Source organism: Sipha flava, unplaced genomic scaffold (assembly GCF_003268045.1).
Source record: "Sipha flava isolate LNK unplaced genomic scaffold, YSA_version1 1_pilon_pilon, whole genome shotgun sequence".
NCBI classification, from domain to species: domain Eukaryota; kingdom Metazoa; phylum Arthropoda; class Insecta; order Hemiptera; family Aphididae; genus Sipha; species Sipha flava.
Genome location: NW_020272783.1, coordinates 1,593,859 through 1,615,795, shown reverse-complemented (window position 1 = coordinate 1,615,795; position 21,937 = coordinate 1,593,859). Strand labels below are relative to the sequence as shown.

The following is a 21,937-nucleotide window of genomic DNA, read 5'->3' as shown; positions in this document are numbered from 1 at the left end:
GTGTTATGACTGTCGGCTGCCATTTTGTTTTTGATCGAACGGTATAAAATAATTTCCATGAATTCATATTAGTCATATTTAGCATCTATTTCGAAACAGTGTATATTCAACACCCATATTTTTGTTTTGTTAACATTTTAAACTCTAATCTCGATCGAACGTATCGTCATGTGAAGTACAAGGATTTGTTTTTAAATTTATGTTATTGCGTTTTATAAAATTGCATTTTGAATTCAATTCAAAATTATTGTTTGCGTACACCATTATCAACTCACTCATCATTTGGCAACACTGGTAGAACCGTTATCACACCGCATACCCCACCAGTAACATCAAAACTTGTATAAGTACGATTGCCGAAAGCCGATTTTTTTTTTGTGGGGTATTTACTGTCTAGTATTTTTATTCTATATTTTGCATACATTTTCTCAATATTTTCACCGCTATTAATTTTGTTAAAACTGTAATTACGTTCTTGAGTAATTTGAGAATTTTAACATTTAACGAAAATAAAATTATTTAACTTTTATATAAATGCGTTTTATTATAACTTATATTAAATGTTATCTATATGCTTGACAATACAAATAATTACATGAGTATGTAACTTATCACATTACTTTTCTAATTGAGATCCCTTTGCCAATTAATATGCATACGAATTGATTGTGAATACGGGCTTTCACACTTACTATGTGCAGCAGCTAATATTGACCACTAATAAAAGGTACCATTTGATTTCTTCTCTGGTAACAATTCAAGACATACCATCCTCATGTCTAGCGAAATGACATCAAAGGCAGTTTCAGAACCATTAGATACAGCGGCCGTAGCAGCGGCAGGTAAAGCATTTCGAATGAGTGATGGTGATTGGATCTGTCCAAATACTCAATGTGCAAATATAAACTTTGCTCGTCGTACACATTGTAACCGATGTAATAAAGAACGTGAAGATTTACCAATAAAAAAAAAAGCAGGTGCTGAAATTGGCAAGGCTGCTGCTGAAAAAAGTAAAGGACTTTTTTCAGCTGATGACTGGCAATGTAGTAAATGTGGTAATGTAAATTGGGCACGTCGATCTCAATGTAATATGTGTAATGCACCTAAATTTGCGGATCCAGAAGAACGTACTGGTTATGGTGGTGGTTACAATGACAGAGGAGTTGTTGAGTATGTAAAGCGAGAAGAATCAGATGATGAATATGATGAGTTTGGTCGCAAGAAAAAAAAACAAAAACGAGGAAATGGTTCTATAAGTGAAGATTCTAATAGTCAAAATGGTAAAGATGAAGAAAGCGATAGAGGAAAAAATAAAATTTGGTCAAAAACTGTTGTAGAAGATGAAATAGATGATGATGATGATGATGATGATGATGATGACGATGATGAAGAAGGAGATCTTTCAAAGTATGATTTATCTGAATGGGATGATTTAGCAGTTTTAGTCAAAAAAGATAAATCAAGATCCAGATCAAGATCACCTATAAAATAATATTTATAAAAATATCTTGTAAGTAGTAAATATCTTATCTTATGTTATCCTATTTAAAAAAATTATTATGATTATTTATCTTATTAATTGTACAATTTCAATAGCTAATCTTATATATATGTTGATCATTTTGATTATTTTCTTCAAATTCAAATAGCATATGATTGCTCTTGTAGATCTATCTAATTCAGTAGTATATCTTGGGGTAGGTTAGATTTCCCCCTTGGAATATGTTATGAGTGATGTTTTTATTATGGTATAAATATATATATATATATATAAGTAATAAAATAATATAGTATTTACACATGTGATTCATCCAATTCATTGAGCTTCATTTATGCTACTAATCCAATTAAAACTATCAAGAATAATTTACTATTTGTATTTCAAAATTTTGAGAAATTGCACTATAACTATGTATTAAAATAAAAAATTTTAAATTAACTAATTTTTATTTTGTCTTTCAGTTGCTGCTGTTTCTGAAATTGTTGACAAGTCTACATGAATATTTTCCAACCAATCCATTATCCCGCAAATATAGTTAATAGTTTATGATGTTTTTTTTAACTCTATTTTTAACTTTTTACTGTTACATATTTTTATTTTGTCATTAAATGTATTGCATTAAAAACCAAATACATACTTAATCTAAAACTATGTCATTAATTAAGTTGTACAGTCAGAAATATTTTAAATTATTCCAATCTTATTTGTGTGCATATATTTTAAATAATATTTCATTATTTTACAAACGGTTACATGCATTTTTATTCATAATAATCTTACTATTTTCGGAATTTGTTATATTTTTCTGCTGAAACATTGTGTAAGTTGATTGCAGTCAGTATTAATATCTTTATGTATAATATTATATTCCTGTGTAATAATGAACCCTATTAATTATTTTATTTTACTCAGAATAAATACATAATAATAGACAAAAATAGATTTAGTTTAGGCTGGTTTGATTTTTGTTTACTATGCATTTTTGAATAGTTAGAACTATATTGTTCTAAGTAAATATGTAGTTAAGTTAAACTATTTACTTCACAATGTTCAAAACTTCCATCATTTAGTATAAAGTCAAAACTATTATTATGAATTATTAATTTATTTGTTATTGTCAATTTGAATCTTATTTTGTTCTCAAATTCAAATTAAATTAAATTAAATCTTATAATTATCAAAATAATTAAAATGTTAAACTATAAGTTTAAAATTTCCTGAATTTTTATGAAACATTATTCTTGCAAATTAAAATAATTTAAAATACATTTAGTTCTTATTATAATATATACTATTATATTTCACTATGTTAAAAAGTTTTTTAAATAGTTTTCACAAATCCAGACTACATAATATTAATTATTTAATGTCTGAAGTTAAAATATCAACTTAAAATTATAACATAATTTATATACTAACACAATTTTAATAATTGCCATATTTATAGTTTTTATTGATGGACTAAGTGTGTTATATTTTGATAATTAAAATCCAAAATCTAGTATTTATTTTTCATTTGAATAGAAATAGATTTTAAGTTTAGAAAATATAAATAAATAATAGATGTTTTTCAATGTAAATTATATATTTTATTTTGGTTTTTATAATTTTTTCAACATGAGCAATTTAAATACTTGCTTATATTTTAAAATTAAAATCTTTTTCTATCTTATATTGTGTATATTTATAAATATATTGACTGAAATTACTATATTTGCATGATAATTTAATGTAAATATTTAGATATTGTTTTCTATGTAGTCTTGATTATGAGATTTTGAATTTCATATTAAAGAAATTGAATGGTTGTATCAGTTATTCAGCCTATAATTTACATAGTGATGCATGATTAAATGTAAAATGCGTCATTAAATGTGTTGATTATATATTTTAGAGTAGTTGTATGCGCTGGGTATCTACTATATTTTATATTTGATCAATACAACCCCAATAATTGTTGTTAACGAAAATTTATTAACATGTTAATTATAGTTTTATTTATTTTATTTTCATGAAGGTTTTCAGCTGACTTAAATTGTTATATTGGGTTTATTAGGATATTAATCTGTGTGTGATAAATTAATTTAATTCTAGTCTAAATAATTGGCTTTTTTTCCTTCTAGGAGAAGTTTAATTAAAAGTTTCAATTAGTTCAACTAGTAAATCAATAAGTTTAATATTTATAGGTTGGTCATTATTAAAATAAATCAAAAAGTTTTTAAATTTTTTTTAGTGCAATATTTATAAAAATATTGTTAATGATCTTTTTTTATTAGTTTCATTTTCTCATATCTCATTGCTCTAAAAATATAGCTTAAATTGTTTTCTACGAACATAAAAATAAAATGCATAAAATGTTACGGAAATAATTAATAAATTATACAAAGATGTAGGTTAAGATAATGTACCTAATTTTAAGGGCCATCATACATGCTAATCTAACTCAAATTTAGTACACTTGTACGAAGTTTGAGTTCGGTTTCATACGTTCAAAATTATCTAATCTATAATCTATTTATCTATCTAATCTATCTATATCTGTCATACTAATGCGTATTAATCGGTACCTATTTATATAATCTTAACCATTGACTTTCGGTATTTAAATTGGATATCTAGGTACGTTCTACTATTGCCACTATACGAAAGAAGAAGCTAATACAAATAAAAAAATTAATCAAAACCATTACTTAAAAAATTTAAACAGTATTTATGCTGTATTAAGTAATGAAAATGCTTATCAGATATGATTATGGGTGCCTATTAGCCTACATTTACATACTTCTCAAATCCGTAGTGCACACTTTCAATTTCGGACTACACACCTTCGGACACCCACTCGAGATTCAATGAAAAGTAGGGGATTTTTAGAAACCTACTGGTATCTAAATACTAGTTAATTTATTTATTTTAATTTTACATGCATATATGTATACTTGCAATGGTAAATAATGCAATTCCTTATAATACTGAATACTTCTCCTGAATACTTTTTTTTATATACTGCATTCAATTTATTAATTACTTCGGTTATCACATTTTAATATAACCAACAAGAAGAGGGGACGATAGACCCCCTACCAACCCTGAATTCACGTATAATGTTTATATATATACTAACTTGGCAAAATTAAAGATGGGGGACTCTGTTTGCTTAAAAAAAAATTGCGTCCCCAAAACTTATTAAGTGTTATAATTATAACATTATATTAGTAGGGGGGCGCTAAAATTACAAATAATTAGATGGGGTACTCCTTCCCCTTGCGTCCACCCCAAATCGAACACTGTATATATATATATGTACTTAAACGTTTAACAATTAATGAGAATAATTCATTTATATATGGATGAATTATTTTCATACTGCAGACACAACGTGGTTGTATAAAAATTGTACGTAATAAACGAAGCATTTTTTTTGTCAATTAAAAGTTTATTCAAATAGATCGTAAAAATAATTAGGCTCTTCCTTACAAGTTTTTTATAGTATTATAAGCTATAAATATTATAATGTGAGTGTACTAAAGAAAAATATAAGAATTCATCACGTTACAAGTACCCATGTGTATTATTATTTATTTTATCGATTAAACAAACATGTGTCAAACATAAAATAAATATTGTTAGTTTTTGCTGCTCGCACGAGCTTTCAATACTTTGGTACTTATAACGTGACATCGCCTCCACTCAATCGTTATTGCCAACGGCGTGACGCTGCTATACCACAATAGCACAATGGCGATGTCCTCGGACGTGTCACCGGTGGACTATCTGAAGGAACAACAACAATTGGTCAGTGTACAGTAAGTTATTATACCACACATCAGTGGATCAGTGGCCCACACAGAAAGGGGGGTTTAAGAGGTCATAGTAAATTATTAATAGCACGACCCTCCCGCCAAAAAAAAAAAATCATGTGTGCACTGCAATACATACACTAAAAATATATTTTAAGTAATTTATCATCAAGGGCAGGGATGAGCAATTCAAAGTTACTAGAGGGTCAATTTTTAGAAAATTAAAATCTAGCGAGCCAGAACAGGAAAAAAAAAGTCATTCAAAATATGAATTTTAAATAGCATTTATATTTATATACATGGTAATAATAAATTCAACACACACTACAGCATGATATGAATGATATGAAGAAACTAAATAGTACAAACAGCTATGGTTGAAAGCTATACTTATACATAGACGATAAACTTTAAAATTGTATGATGTAATTTTAAAATATAGCACGAGCGGCCAGATAAAAAAGGCTCGCGGGCCACCAATTGCCCACCCCTGGTTTAAGAATTAGTTTTATTAATATCGTGACTACATAGTTAATTGTGTTAATTAATTAAATGGTATAACCTATACGCATACGGCAATACACCCAATGTGATTTGATGAAAATATCCGAAAATATAAGTACAAATTATATTTGATAATTTTTAAAGAGTATTTCATTCACTGAGACAAGAAAATAATTTTTATTTGTAATACAATATTTTACAGTCACGAACATTTTTAATGTTATATCAATATTTAATCATTTTTCAAAATATTATTCACAAATATCAGTATTTATTACTTAATTAATTAAAATTGCCAGAATAAATTTTAAGTATTTGGATGAAAAGATCTAAATCATTTGATTCCGCTTTTTGCAATTTGTTTGTGAATTCGACTATTTTCATGGTAATTAAATACCTATGTAGCTTTTCGTAAAAGTTTCTTAGCATTAACTCATAAATTTAAATCTTATGTTATTATTATTATTAAATCATTTTCTCCTTCTCCCCGATAAAACATTTGGTTGCCCTATGGCCCACTTAAATAAGGCTTACATGTATATATAATTATAGATTTTGTTTACAGCAACCTCGTGGCAATTCGTTCCCTTCGCGAGTTCTTTTCACTGATGCTGAGTCCTTGACGCTGCGAACGACTTCCATGTTTTTACATAACGCGCACTACCCGCTATTGAGTGAAGCCGTAATGTGTAGTATAAATTTATAATGAATTACAAACGATTTGACACGGCCGTCACAGAATATATCTGTACCGCCGGCGAAATAGACGGAACTGCAGTAGTATTATTGATCAGAGCATATTATAGCAAAAATAAATTTAATATACAAGTTCAATCGTGCGCCGAGCAGAGCAAATCACTTTTTCCTGTATTTAACAACATTGGAGATACTATTTTGATTTTCAAGTATTAAATTGAGCATAATTACAATTTTATCAAAACCAGATTATTCGTAAATATTAAATTTCAACTACAACTTTATTAATTTTATATTTAGAAAAAACTTTTTATATAAAAATTATTGTATTAAATAAAAATACTCTACTCGAATATGTAGAGAAAAAATGGTGTTGCCATTTAAAAAAAGTATGTTGAATTGAGTATACGCGTACTGTCCGGGTCAACAATTTGAAATTTATCTGAAACTGTGTATTTTGGTACTCTCTTTCATTTCTCAAAAACCCTATTTCAATACAAGGTCATTCAACTGAAATATATAAGGTACGGTTTCCTAGACGCGACGGTCTCTCTCCCTCTGTTTATATGTATTATTTATTGACCGATTTCTCAAACGCGACCGTCGCGTTGCAACCAACGTTTTTCGGCGCGACCAATGACAGCACCGGTCCGAGAGCAATGTTTGCAACTGTCGCCTGCGATAATGTGGCAAAATTAACTTTTTCTGTCAAAGAAAAGAAATTTATTAAAATAATTAAAAAAAACTCGGTTCTCTACGACCTCCGAATACGTATGTGTTTACCAACAATACCAATTATGCAGTTTGGAAATTCCATTTATAGGAAAATTCTTCAGCTTTTTTTTTAAAATCAATTTGACTTGGGCCCGGCAAAAAAATTGGAACTAGTTTGTGTTTTAAAACTGATAGAGTTTGCTTCACTCTTATTCTAATATAATCGTGACATATTCGAAAACCAAATGAAAGCGATCAAAATAATTCTTCGGTAGCCATAATCTATAAAAATTAGTAATTAGAAAATGACTTAAGTATCAATAAGCATTAAACACTTATACATTTATTCTGAACAAATTTGCGATAAAATATGACCGCAAAATTGTAAATATCTTATATACAACACTATGACGTATAACTTAGTAACTTATGATGATTAATATAATAAACATATGAAAATTTAATATATATCAATATAGTGTTGTAAACGAATATCAAAAATAAATATTATATTATAATTCATTATAAGATTTACGTAAATTAAAATCCACAATTTAATAAAAATTATTTTGAACATTAATAAGGGTGAACATGTCCCGTTCCAGTAAAAAAATGCAGGGTACGTAAAAAAAAAATAGTAAAAGAACTCAGTCCCTCTACGCCCCCCCCCCCCCAACATCTGAGCACTGATTATAAACGTATATTGATACATACCAAAACTACAATTTGTATTATGACGAGGGGCAGACTGAGTATAAAGGTGACTGGAGGGGGAGTCAACTGGACCTATTATTATTACATTTTAATTAATAAATATTTTTATATAGGTAATTGTACTCAATTCATCCGAATTCGGATATTCTAATAGTAAGTGATTGGTCTCTTACCACTATATAATACGGCGTATACTAGTTGGGTCTCAAAGACCCTTATTTAGTCTAGTTTGGCCCCATTTTTTTTTCAGGTAGTACACTAGTTGGGTTCTTCGATTTTATAAGTACTACTCTAGTTGGGTCCGTACAAAAAAAAATTTCGCTTCTCATTTTTATAGACCAAAGACTGTCAGTTATCCATACATTAGAACACAGGCATGATTTTTTTTTTTTTAAAGTTTCTTATTTATGGTAAATAATTATTAATTGAAAATTAGAATAATGGTATATGGTAAATAAATAAATAAAATTATTAAACAATTTAAAAATGTACACATTTGGTAAAAATTTAAATGGTGCATTTACAAACAGCTTTTACAAACTCAAACCTATTAATTTTTTAATATTATCAAATGTATCAATACTTGTAAATTACAGGTTTTAATGTCGTAGTAGTCGGACCGAACTAGTATGTTATGATTTTTATAGCTGGACCAAACTCGTATGTTATTGTTTTTATTATCGGACTCAGGCCCTGATTTACGCAAGTGCAGATGGAGCATTTGCATTTAGCCCCTAATTTGTAAACTGAAAATAATAATAATAATAATAAATGGAAGTAGAAATATGTATATATGTGGAATAGATTTCTATTCCACATAAAGGTATTTATTAATTGACTAATAATAAATAAAAAGTATGAAAATATTCAATAACATTTTATTATCACTATTTGTTTATTATGATTTATTTTATGTATTTTACAGTTTTCATTTATCATTTTGTTTTGTTTTTTATTCTACTATAATTTAAGTTGTACCGTTTTAATTGTAATATTTTAAAATTGGCTTTATAGTTTTTGGTTATCGATTTTAATCAATTTTTATGTGTATGACATTGTAAATAAGTTTCCGACCTTTAATTTATACCTAAAATTAAATTTCAAATTTAGCAATTAAATTTTTTTATATGATTTCATTTTAATATAATATTTCTGAGTTAAAGATCTATGAAATGGGACTCTCAACAAAATATTCGTTGAGCCTTCGAGTGTTGATATAATATTATTAGCTTCTTAATATATTTCTTAATAAATATACTGTTACGGGATAGGCACATTTAATTTATAACAGAAATATTGAAAACATCCGTAAGTCAAAATCATAAGACTTTTAAACAATTTCCTTTTAAAATGAGCCAACCCTCAGAATGTATCTTTAGTGGCTACATGTAAATAGGTCACTACGGTAGACACGCACGCGAACCTGGTGGTCGTGAATTGTATAATTCGATGTAAAATAGTAACAATAGATTCCATGGAGGTGGTTGCGGTATGTATAGCACCGGATAGGTACAGCAGTGCTATGAAATAGTCTCCAGAAAGCCGTGGCCGTTCAAAAGTATAGATTATCTAAACACTAGATTTTAATTAAAAGCATTTATGTAAGAAAAAAATAAAACAAAAATTCCAATAAAATACTTAGGAATTCTTGAATTTATACGGTGTGAATCTTTACAACACGTGCTACGTCAACATGTCAGTCGGAGATTTGAACTTTACAACGGTAAGCAACTACACTCGTGTAATACTATATACTTACTAAAATGTTTTCTGGAAGGTCTAGACCCCCCTAGCACTCCCTTTACGCTGTGCTTGAGACGTACAACAACGTACGCAAACGGCAGAACTAAGATTAAAATATTTAGTGGTGTATTGACGGAGGGGAGGGGGTCCTGGTCTCGACCATCCAGAAGAAAAAAGGTTCAAAAGTCATAAATGACTACAAAGTTACAGAGTAAGATAACATTAATTTATATCATGTGCTTATAAATAACTCTTAATTGTATTTATAATAATAATAGAATAAAATAATTATTGATTTATAACTTATACATAGTTTAATATAAAAAATTACATAAAATAATTTAATCCCTCCTCTCACCGTAAAAAATAAAGTCACGATGTACTACGCAATTAAAATTTTATAAACAATAATGCATGTTCAATCTAAACCAAATTATTATATGCAATCAACAATTAGTTTAAATAAATTAAAGTTAAATTGAATTGTTTATGTTATAACCACGAGGCATTTATAATACATCTATCATTTAGGACATTTTTTATTTTATTATTACAAATTATTGTAGGTAGATAGTCATTTTTAATTGTAAGTAAAATTTCAATAGGAAATTAGATATGGTAATTATATTGTTATTAAAAATATTAATTTATTTTTTACTTCGTTAAAATGCATTTCTAATCATCTATGGCTTTTAGTCAGGAACAGTATAAGTAAGATAATTGAATCAAAAGACAAATTCTTTAATTTTTTTTGATTATTACCTTTTAGTTAATAGGTATATGCAGTAATAATACAGTAACTACCTGTGTGTATGTGTCGCTTTGGTTTCTATGCAACAACTAAAGATAATAGAGTATTATTAGTAGTAATATTATTCTATTATCTATGGCAACACCTCAAACTTATTTATATTTAATATAATATTTTATGATCAATATCAATAATCATAACTTAATATTCATTATAATTGTAAATGAAAATATATGTATTCTAATACTGTATGTATCGTATTTATGAACTATTCATATTTTACTGAAACATTTGGTAGCCAAAATTATAACTTTAGTGCTACCTATAATATATGTACAATTATTTACTTTGTAATTCAAATTAATTATGATTTGGTTGAATTGTTTATGTAAGTATAATACAATTGCAGTCCTGAGCACCTACACATTTATATTCATAAGGAATATACAATTGTGAAGTATTTTTATCGGGTCAAATGTTTAAATAGGTACCCAATTAAAATGGATATATATTTTTTGTTTTAGAGTCATTTATTTTTATTAGTTATTAGTAAATAGTTATTATGACCCACTATAAACATTCTATATAGAGACTATACACATAATGGTCATAGGTAGGGCTCGGATTAAATGCTCTAAACAATTTTTAAAAATTCCTTATCAAAAAATGTATTTATGACTTAAAAAGTCTAAGAAATGTATTTTCAAAAAATTAATTTAAATATACATTTACATCATATCATTTTATTTTTGTATTAATGATTTTAAAAATTCAAAAAAAAAAATTTTTGTTTAACTTGTAAAATTATACAAATGTATTTAAAATTATATGTAAAATACACAAAAATTAGTAAAAAATTAAATTTGACATATTTTATCTATAACATTTATAGACTGTGTTAATGCTAATTAATTAATTAGTTAATGTTAATACTATGTTTATATTTCAATGAAGTTAATTTTTTTAGTCATAATACGAGAAATAAGTTAAAAATATTTTAAAAACGTTAAAAATTTCCCAAAAAGTATTAAATATACTAAAAATGTAAAAAATGCCTCTAAAAAAATTTGTAGTTACAATATGGGGTACTTGAAACACATTTTTAGATTGGAAAGCATCGTGTAAGATATTCCAAAAAAAAAAGATACAAATACATTGAAATCCCAACCCTAGTCATTGGTGTGCGCATGGGATAGCCTATAGTATAGGCCCTACCAACGATTCCCAAAGTATGTGTCTTGGAACCTAAGGGTTCTGTGAGATAATCTTAATTTAAGATTCTTAAAGGTTCCACGAAATGTATCTGAATATTGAGAACAGTAATTGTAGTAAACAATAATCTTGAACTATCTTTATAACAGTTTTTGGATTTGGTTTTTTAATAAATAATTGAAGAATTCGGGTTAAGTTGGACTTAAAGACGTTGGGGTTCCACGAAACAAAAAAATATTATCTAAAGGTTAGTTATCTAAAGGCTATTATTTTAAATATTATTATCTAAAGTTAGGAAAAAGACAATTTTATGTATAGTACTATACATAATATATATTATATATTATATATATTAGGATCAACGTTGATCCTAATAACGATACACAACATATTACGGAATTTAAAAAATAAATGAAGTATTCTTGCTATTTTTTATTATAACATTAGATGAAATGTTAAGTGATTTAATTTATAATGAATTCATGTTTTAATCAAAAAACTTTTATTATCATTTTTAAGTAAGAAATTTAATGGTTTAATAAATCTTACAAGCACTGACAATGATTATGCTTGTTTGTCAAAAACATTTGATATTTGTATTGATAAATTAAAATTGAAATTAGACTATTAAAGAATATTCCAACCGCAGAATTGTCAGAGAAGAGGTTTATCAATGATAAATATTATTCAGTGGCTTCAATGGGTTCAATCTGACTAGGCAGATATTTTTATTAATATCTATAAAACAATGCTATTATTTAATACAGATAGTTGTCTAACAGAATGTTGTTCACGTAAGAACTTATTCTAAGCTAAATATTGTATAAAATCTAAACTTCGAGCTAGCATGAATTAAGGAGCATCTTGACATCTTACTATTTATGAGTACCTATCGAACAAGAATTATGTGTGAAACGTAATTATGGGGAAATAATTGAAAAATTCAAAATATTAGTTCCAGGAAATCGCCAATTAACCATAAAATTATTTATTTTTGTGTGGCTGATATTTTTATTTTTTGTTTACACAGTATTTAATGTTGTACTATGACATAACATTAACAATACAATTTAAAACTGTATTCATTAAATTGTAGTACTGCTACTTAATAACCATTACCTAAACTGATTTCCTAAAAGAAAAAATTATGCCCTACCAGTACCAATGTTTTGCGCATGCTTATGGTAATGGTATATTATATTAAACTATACAATGTAATGGTGTTATTTTAATTGAACCACTTGTTATAAGTGTGTTATAATTTAAATTAATTTTAATTTTAGAACAATTCACAAATGTAGTCCGTATGAGTTAAGCTCAACATTCAATATGACTTCAAATGCTAAATATATACATTTTATATCGTTTATGAATTATACATTTCATAATAACGTCCTAACTTATGTATGTATGGTTCGCTGACAGTTTTTTCTAATTAGTTCTGGTTTCACTATTTTGGCAATCAAGCATGTCAGAGAAATTCATTTTTATACAAATCGAAACAAGCTTGTTAAAAAAGAAAATATTTAGTAGAAAAAAAAATTCAAATAGTTATTAATCATATTATTTCTAAGTAAATAGATAAATTCACAAATTCTTAAAATCGTCATTTGTTTCCAAAGGCTATAATGGTTATATGAAAAATAATAATTAATTATATTGTACAACTATATTATCTTATATCAAGGTGAGTGTATTCAATATTAATTATGTTAACCCTTGTTTACTTTTTAGGTTTAAGATATATTTAACTTAACCTTTAGCAATTAATAAATTTGGTTTTCGTGATAATGAAAAGGATTAGGACTGGGAAGCAAACAAATAGCATGAACTCGTATTGTTATTTTATAATTATTATTTTGTGTATTATGTGGTTACACTGTTATTACAGCTTCCAGCTTAATTTTTATAATTTAGCAAGGCTATAGAATATACATTATACATTATGTTTTAAAGGCCAAGCCATTAGATGTCAACCGATATGCAACCAAGAAAACTATTGCTCAGGGGATGTTGGATATTGCTTTGTTGACCGCTAATGCAAACCAATTGAAGTACATCCTACAAGTAGGTGAAAAACACGAGTTTTACAAGCCTCTGTTGGTTCTGATTGCTACTTCTATATTCTTACAAGTGAGTTAGATGTTATCGCAGTTGCATTCAAAAGTCGATATACAGATGCAAGAAGTTATACATTTGTGAAGGGTAATGACTAGGGCTCAGAAGTTGTTGCATTTAAAAAATTTTTTTTTTAATTCAGATTTATTAATAATTAGGTTTTAAATTCGTTCCATGCAAGAAAAAAAAATCTAAAATATTGAGTATAACTTACGATGCAATTTTTGAAATTTTTCAATTTAATAAAAATTTTGTTGATTTTTCTCATCTATAATACAATTTTAGATAGGTACTTATAAATGTTATTAACACGATTTCATTTTTTTTAACGTATATAAAAATAAATAATAGGAATAGGTAGTTAGACCAAATCAAAAATGTGGCTGAATTTTCTTTAAAAATATTTTATATTATTTGTGTTTATTTTGTATGATCAAAGTTGTAAGTTATAATAAAAATTTATAAAAATATGAAAGCTCCTAATAATAAAAGTCATATTCTGTATAATAATAAATATGACACTGCTCAAAATCGGAGATCTTTCGAGTTTGAGAACTTAAAGAAATCATTATCAAGCAGTGCAATCAGTGGCGTGCGCAGGAATTTGTAATAGGGGGGATGTCATAAATAAAAATATATTATTTTCAATCTTTATTCTTTATTATGATACAAAAAAAAAAAAAAAAATGCAATCAAGGCGAAAATTCATCCTTTTGGCATATACACTAAATTCATCTATTAATTGTTTTGAAGATAATGGAATGTCTTGATGTACGTTCATTAACGCCAATCCATTTAACCGTGACTGCCCCGTCGTATTTCTTAAATACGTTTTTAAACGTTTAAGACTAAAAAAAAACCCCATGAGGGGACATATCCCCCATCATCTCCCCCTGCGCACGTCACTTAATGCAATAACTTATACATAAAAGTTTATTATAAATAAAACAAAATGTTTTTAAATAATATTAATTTTGTTTGTAGTCACTTGAAAGACCAGACTAAAAATAATATTTTAATATAAACATACATTTTTATTTTGAAATATTTTTTAAAGGATTCACATTTGTAGTATAACAATCTTAATAAAAAATTACTCGTACATTTTTTTGAAACAGTTATTTTGGTAAATAATAATGTTTATTGCAATTTTTAAGTGCAACTTTGTGTATTTTTGAAGCAATAATGTAATTTTTATTTGCAATTTTGAATATTTTTTACTAAAATTATTACAATTTAATGCTTTTTATTGCAATCATTTCTGAGCCCTAGTAATAATCTTATTCACCTATCGGTTATAAAGAAATTCGAAATATCACGATACCTTTTTTGTTGGTTTCTTAAACCAGTATACTGTAACAATTGATAACAGTAACATTTTTATCAGCTGGTTTGCTGAAACCTAAATAATTTTTTACAAATTCATTGTAACCGATTTTGTTAAAAATAAGTTGTAAACCAATCACTACCCTTTTTTTTTGTCGATTATTGTAAGGTGTTCATGGGAATAATATTTCTATCTCTAAACTTGCTCCGGGACTGTCGTTTTCATTTGGTTGAATACAAGACGTCGTCGCTGTTCATTAATCAAGTGCCGGTTGTGTGCACATTTATGGTGTTCACAATCAATATTATAATAGGAGCATTCGATTCCGGACTGGCTAGCATCGTACCGACTCCGACATTCACCGCGTCCCAATTAACAAAACATAATCTCACAGAAATATAGATATCCAATAGAAATAAATAATAAAATATAATATTTATATATATCATCAATACAAATTGGTTTTAAATTTTAAAATTTATCTTGCAAAGATCAATTTTATTATTCATCAATTTGAAAAGAAAAATTAAGGTATTATTTCTTCGTGTTTTTAAAGTTTCTAAATTTAAAATAGTTAATATATTATCGTTAACAGTATGAAATACGTAAATATATGTTTATACGCTATTATCATTTTGAATCAAATACATTTTTTAATTATAAAATGTTATCAAATAAAAAAATGTATAGAATACAATAAAATTTATAAATAAATAAAAATGCGTTATTTTTTATTTAGGTGCTCATTGGTGGGATATTCTTGGTTGTCGGAGGGCTGGACATTAAGAAAGAAAAGGATCAATGGAAGTGTTTGATTTTAAACGATGTTTCTGTCATCATTGTTTTCCTGATTACTATTATCAATATAACTATATCAGGTTTTGGGTTTGACGTTAGTTCAACGGTGGGCACCAATTTAAAAAAAATAAGTTAAATCATTCATCAAGTGATTCATCACCTTTCACATTTTTATAAAAAAATTACTCGATTTTCAATATCTGTTATTTAAGAAAACATATCTAACAGACAAATGTATATTTAAAAAAATAAAATAGTTAATTTGAATGTAAATGAAATAGTTGATTTATTTTTGTTCTTGATATTGTGTACCAATAAAATGAAAAATTACTCGTGGTAACCAGTTATAATTAATTTTGACATGTGCGTTTGAAAAAATTAAAATATTTTAATTTGAATTTATTTAATAATAAATTCGTTTCTGACTCATTAATTATATTATGATTTCTGATTAATGTTCGTCAAAAACATCAAATCATTGACGACATCGTTGTATCTTTTTTGGCAGCAATACTTTAAAATATTAATGTGAAAAACGAACACGAATTCGATGTGTGTAAATATGCCACGTTTTTGAAGCATTTCCATCCGTATGTGAGTGTACCACAACCGTGGTATCAATGGAATAACAAATATTATAAGCATGGACATGTCTAACATATCTTTATTATTACACCTATGATTACACCGTGAACTACACAGTGAATTATACAATGATAGTGGAATAGTCATAGATAATAAAATTCTGTTATACATGGAAATAGTGCGTCTAAGGACATTTGCTTCTACATACACCTTATAATCACGGTTTATGTTTAATTTAAAATCTAATAAATCCTCTTCGTTCAAAACAGAACAGCATAGCATCAAATATTACATAGATCTATTAACTAAATAGTTAATAGGTCTATGGAATATTATTTATATTGTAATATAATTAACTTCACAGTAAGTAGTAAGGTAAGGATTCAATGCTATTTTTTTATTGTTATCTTTTAACTTTTACACTTTTATTGCAATTATATACTTAATTCTAGAGGACCACTGATTATTGATAAAATAATGTAGGGGTCAGCTAGTAATTTTTGTTAGAGTCTAGAAGATCAAAATAAACAAGTTTCAGAGAAAACAATTATTTTGTTATGAAACAACTGTAAAATATATATAATAATAAAATATTATTATTTTTCATTAATCATTTAATTATTTAAAAATGTAATTAATGCATTTAAGTAAGATTAGTTGACAGTCCTATTTATCTGCCTTTCGCAGTCCAGATTTAGACTACGGTTACATCAGTTGCTAACTGCTCCAGTAATGTAAACATGAATATATAATATTAAATTAGTATATTATAATATTATATATTATGTATTGGTATATATTCATAAAGCTTATTAGTCATTTCTTATCTAGTGCCATTACATAAATAATAATTTAAAATATATAACTAAAAGTTTATAACAAAAGTTGTTTTGCATAATTTAACAGTTTAACATCATATTCTTATATATTTGAACAAATCATCTTACCAACAATAACACATTTACAGAGTTTCTTGTTTCTATTTTTCTAAATTTATAAATCAATATAACGATACATTAATTAAATGTCTCTAAATTGGTAATTTTATGAATTTGATGAATTAAAATGATACTTAAATTCTCTTGAACTAGTTCTTTCGTTCATTATTGACTTTGTGGAATTGGATCACTAAACTATTTCATTGAACGATAAGATATCTATGTCAACATGTCATATCATACACAATTGGACATTATATAAACAACATAGTTCACCCTTTAGTGAACTAGTTTAAATTGTTCACTTATATCAGGGATGGACAACTCAGAGTAACTAGAGGGCCAATTTTTAGAACTTTAAAATATAGCAGGCCATAGTAAAGAAAGCAAAAATGAAAAAAGTCATTAAAATTGACAATTAGCATTTATTTAAATTAATTTAATTTTAAGACTGAACTAATACAATTAAATAAGTGCCTAATACCTATGTTAGCAATGCCAATATGGATATAAATTATATTTTATTATGTTTTAGGACATGCAAATTGATGAATTAACTTTTGCTTTACTTCATTCAATTTGGAACCTGAAACAGAAACTTGTTCTTCAGTTATAACAAATAAAAATATAAGAAATAAGAAAATTGGTGTTAATGACAATAAAATAAATATATTACACAGAAAAAGATCTAACAAAAAAAAAAAAATGTTAAAAAATGATGATAATTCTGTTATCGAAGTTGATGTTCATAATGATAAAATTAAAAAATTACCCGCTAATATAAATTTTTATTTTCAAGTATATTGTAATTCTGATGATTTATCATGGTCTGTTGATGAAAGTTCTTATTTAACTGAAGGTGATTTAGATGTTCCGTTGTTTTCTGAAGTTATTAATGATGAACATAAAAAAAATAATAAAGAAGTATTAATACCTTTAAAAAAATTAGAAAACAGTTTTTCTGGCCAAGAAAACTTAGAAGAACTTGGAATTGAAGAAAATTCAAATTTACCAGTTGCCAAAAAATTGAAACGTTCTCTAGATGGAGATATACCAAACTCTAAAATAATTAACATTGATGAAATAAATCTATTAGATATGAAATTAAAATCTAAGTTGAGGGAAGAAGTGATTTTGAATAAAAATATAAATAAAGACCAAGACATTAATGAAACCAATTTAATTTCTATTAATTCTTGTAAATTACCTGACCTGACTCATTTAACTGATATATATGGCCCTTCTTGCTCAAAAGATTTTTGTAGCTTACCGGGTCCATCTAATTATTCTAAGTCACTTAACTTACCTAACTCATTTGATGCAAAATTAAATGACAGTGCTTCTGATGAAAATATTGTAGAAGATACAAGTTATTTGTTAGATTTTTTTAAGGAATGTTTTTTAAAAGATTCTATTGTACCAATGGCAGTACCTGGAGATATTGAAGTGACGCAATTGGAAGAATGTGATTATTTTAAATTCAAAGAAAAATCTCTTGGATTAGAAAATGATAATGAAAATTCAGATCAAGAAGAGTCTAATGATTTTATTGAAGATTCTGATGTTGTTAACTCAGAAATAATTTATAATATTGATCTTAATGAACATTATAAACAGATGGATATTTTAGTTCAAAAAATTTCTGAAACACCAGATAATTTAACAGTATTACATGAATGCATGAGATTACCACCTATACCTCAAATTGAACATCAGCAGAAAACGTTTTCAACAGAAGAACGCTTAATGTTTAAGAACGGTTGTTCAAAATATGATTATCAAATTGATCGCGATGATTGGACTAAGATAATGGTTAAACGTGCAGTCATTTTTACAGCTCATGCTGGATTTAATATAGCAAATGAAGAAAGCTTGTATGTGTTGGCAGATGTAATGATTGATTATATAAAACGAATAGCTGTTATTATGAAAAAGTACTTTGATATTCAATCAAATTGTTCATATCCTACTAGTGTTGATCCTATTAATCTTACTCTTCAAGAGGTGAGTTTATTATAAGTATTAGTTTTATTTTATTTTTCAGTTATTTTGATTACCTGTTTGTCTATCTGTCTACAGTTCACTAGTATGTCATATTTTTAGTTATTAACTTAGTTTTTATTTAATATTTTTTTAAAAAAAAAAGCTATTCCCTTTGACTAATAATTGAAAAGTGTGTTTAATTATTTTAGTTTACAACTAACTATTTTCATCACTTAAATTTACATCTGATTAAAATTATTTGTATTCAAATTATAATTGTGAACGTATGTTTTTAGTAAATTATAACAAAGTTTTGTAGTACAAGAGTATATACAGAATTTTTGTTTTTCAGTAAATAAATAATTGAGTTCCAATAGATGTTATTTGAGTTATATATAATAATCAAGTTTGAAACTTGAGAAAACGCATACACCTTATCATTTTTTGTAAATTTTATTATATTAGAAATAAAATAAAATGGAGATGTTTATAAATACATATTGTGAAAATTCAATTAATTTTAATAATTTACAATTATAAAACAAATCAAATCATATATTATTTATGTTTATGAAATAAATTTGATATGTTCTTTACAAACATCATAGTTAAAGTTAATTATAGTCTATTTTATTTGGTAAATCAAGATTTTCTGTAGATAACTAATTTATTCAACTTTAATTCATCAATAATTAAAGTGTTTTTTTTTTTCAGATTGGTGTTGAAGGTGGAATAAGAGAATTGTTGCAACATTATAAAAATGATGTATTTGATAGACGCGATAAGCTAATAAACAAATGTCAACATTTGCAAAAAATCATTGATCAGTATATTGAACGTATGAAACTTGATAACAGCATTATAAATCATTATGTAACTAACGAGGATTTTACAGACGAAACTATACCAAGTGAAATTATTTTACAAAATAATGAGAATGTACCATTACCAGATAATAATGAAACTGAATCAGTAGTTGAAGTTAATGCTGAATTTCGATCATTATTAGAAGAAAATCAAAATGAAATCCAATCAACAACAGAAGAAAATATAGCTAATACTGAACTTAAACTTACAGAACCAGTCTTCATTGATAATATATCAGATATGGAACCTAAAATGGATAACAATTTAAAGAATATTATAAGCATTACAGATGATTCTATGGAAATTAGAGATAGAAAAATTAATAATATAAAAACTGTGAACACTAAAATAATGGATATTGATCTTTTAAAACCATTAACTTTTTCTGCAGATAATGATATAATAACAAATGAGAATAGACTTTGTGAAAATGAATGCTTTACAAAATTAGATAAAGAAAAAATTTTAAAAATGTGGAAACCCTCTTGTGAGAGTTATTCAGAACGAAAAAAGAAAAGGAAGTTATTAGATCGAACTGAAGTGGAACAAATGATGGTTAACTTATATCCTGATATTTATCCACGTGCTCCTAAGGAGATGAGCGAATTAGAAAAAGGTTTCGAAATATTTAAAAAGACTCTTCTTGAACGCAAAAAGGCATCTAAGAATGCAAGATCATCTAAAAAAAAGAAAAAAAAAGCTGAAGATAACTTAACATCCAATCAAACAATAATTTTTTCTAGTGATTCAGATAGAAAAAAGGCAATTATTTTGGATTCAAATAACACTAATCATAATTTTCCTGATAACAATTTAAATGTTAGTGATAATGACTAGGTTTTTAACAATCAAAATCATTAAATGATCAATGAAAGTGGTTGAGTAATTATGAAAAAGGATTATTCATTTAAATTAATTGAACAATATATTAAGGATAATATTAGTATTAGTATAAGTTATTAGAGAGTAACATGTGCCATGCATTATTGAGCTCTTTAGTAGTTTGTTGTTTTTATAATTTTTTTGTGCATTCATAGTGTGAATATTGAAAGTGCTGTTTTTATTGTTGTTTAGTGTTATGATTACAACTTCTTATAATTTTTTTTAAGATTTATTACTCAAAATAATATTTTATTTTATTTTAAATAACTTATTTTAATTTATATTAGCTATTTTATATTTAAATTTATTTTAAATTCTAATAAATAACTCAAATTATGTTAATAATTACATTTTATTGAGCATAAAAATAACATTTTTACTCTAAAAATATATTGACAATTTAAAATAAATACTCAAATAAAATATAGTATTAAGTATTAAAATTACTACATTTTTACCTCATTATTTTGTACATAGTTATGATTTTATTTTTATAAATTTGTGTTTTAATTAAACTGCAACATTTAGTAGAATTTCGTCAAGATGAACTACCATAAATTATTTGAAAATTTGATGATATCCAGATCCCGATAGAACTTATCAATGTTGATAATTTGAAAAATGTTGATCAGATTAGAGAAGCATTTGAAAACACATACTATTCAATACGTTCTTAAAAGATACCTAAAAAACAAAAACTTATCATTGAATAATACTTCAGTTAATTTAAGTGTAATATCCTGTGAATGATTAGTTTCGAATTCTTACCCAAATTCAGTAGAATTATTCAGAAGTGGGAAGCATTCT

General features: G+C 26.1%; 3 protein-coding genes across 6 annotated transcripts; all 3 read left to right on the top strand.

The window, feature by feature from the left end:
• The first annotated feature begins 538 nt into the window (after positions 1-538).
• Positions 539-2,219, top strand: LOC112682027 (zinc finger Ran-binding domain-containing protein 2). The gene is made up of 2 exons (XM_025552480.1): positions 539-1,510; positions 1,963-2,219. Exon 1 carries the CDS (start codon positions 776-778, stop codon positions 1,490-1,492), a length of 717 nt encoding a protein of 238 aa, XP_025408265.1. The 5' UTR covers positions 539-775; the 3' UTR covers positions 1,493-1,510; positions 1,963-2,219.
• Positions 2,220-9,409: 7,190 nt separating this feature from the next.
• On the top strand, positions 9,410-16,124 carry LOC112682141 (ninjurin-2-like). 4 transcript variants are annotated; one of them, XM_025552652.1, is made up of 3 exons: positions 9,410-9,649; positions 13,589-13,699; positions 15,817-16,124. In XM_025552652.1, exons 1-3 carry the CDS (start codon positions 9,620-9,622, stop codon positions 16,009-16,011), a joined length of 336 nt encoding a protein of 111 aa, XP_025408437.1. In that variant the 5' UTR covers positions 9,410-9,619; the 3' UTR covers positions 16,012-16,124. The 4 variants fall into 4 exon arrangements, with proteins under 4 accessions (XP_025408437.1, XP_025408436.1, XP_025408434.1 ...); XM_025552651.1 differs by lacking the exon at positions 15,817-16,124 and adding an exon at positions 15,246-15,524 and having other exon boundaries at positions 9,411-9,649; XM_025552649.1 differs by having other exon boundaries at positions 9,412-9,649; positions 13,589-13,765; positions 15,817-16,122.
• Positions 16,125-16,573: 449 nt separating this feature from the next.
• LOC112682063 lies at positions 16,574-21,259 on the top strand. The gene is made up of 3 exons (XM_025552525.1): positions 16,574-16,835; positions 17,934-19,402; positions 20,096-21,259. The coding sequence occupies exons 2-3, from the start codon at positions 18,104-18,106 to the stop codon at positions 21,083-21,085; spliced, it is 2,289 nt and encodes a 762-aa protein (XP_025408310.1). The 5' UTR covers positions 16,574-16,835; positions 17,934-18,103; the 3' UTR covers positions 21,086-21,259.
• The last annotated feature ends 678 nt before the right edge of the window (positions 21,260-21,937 follow it).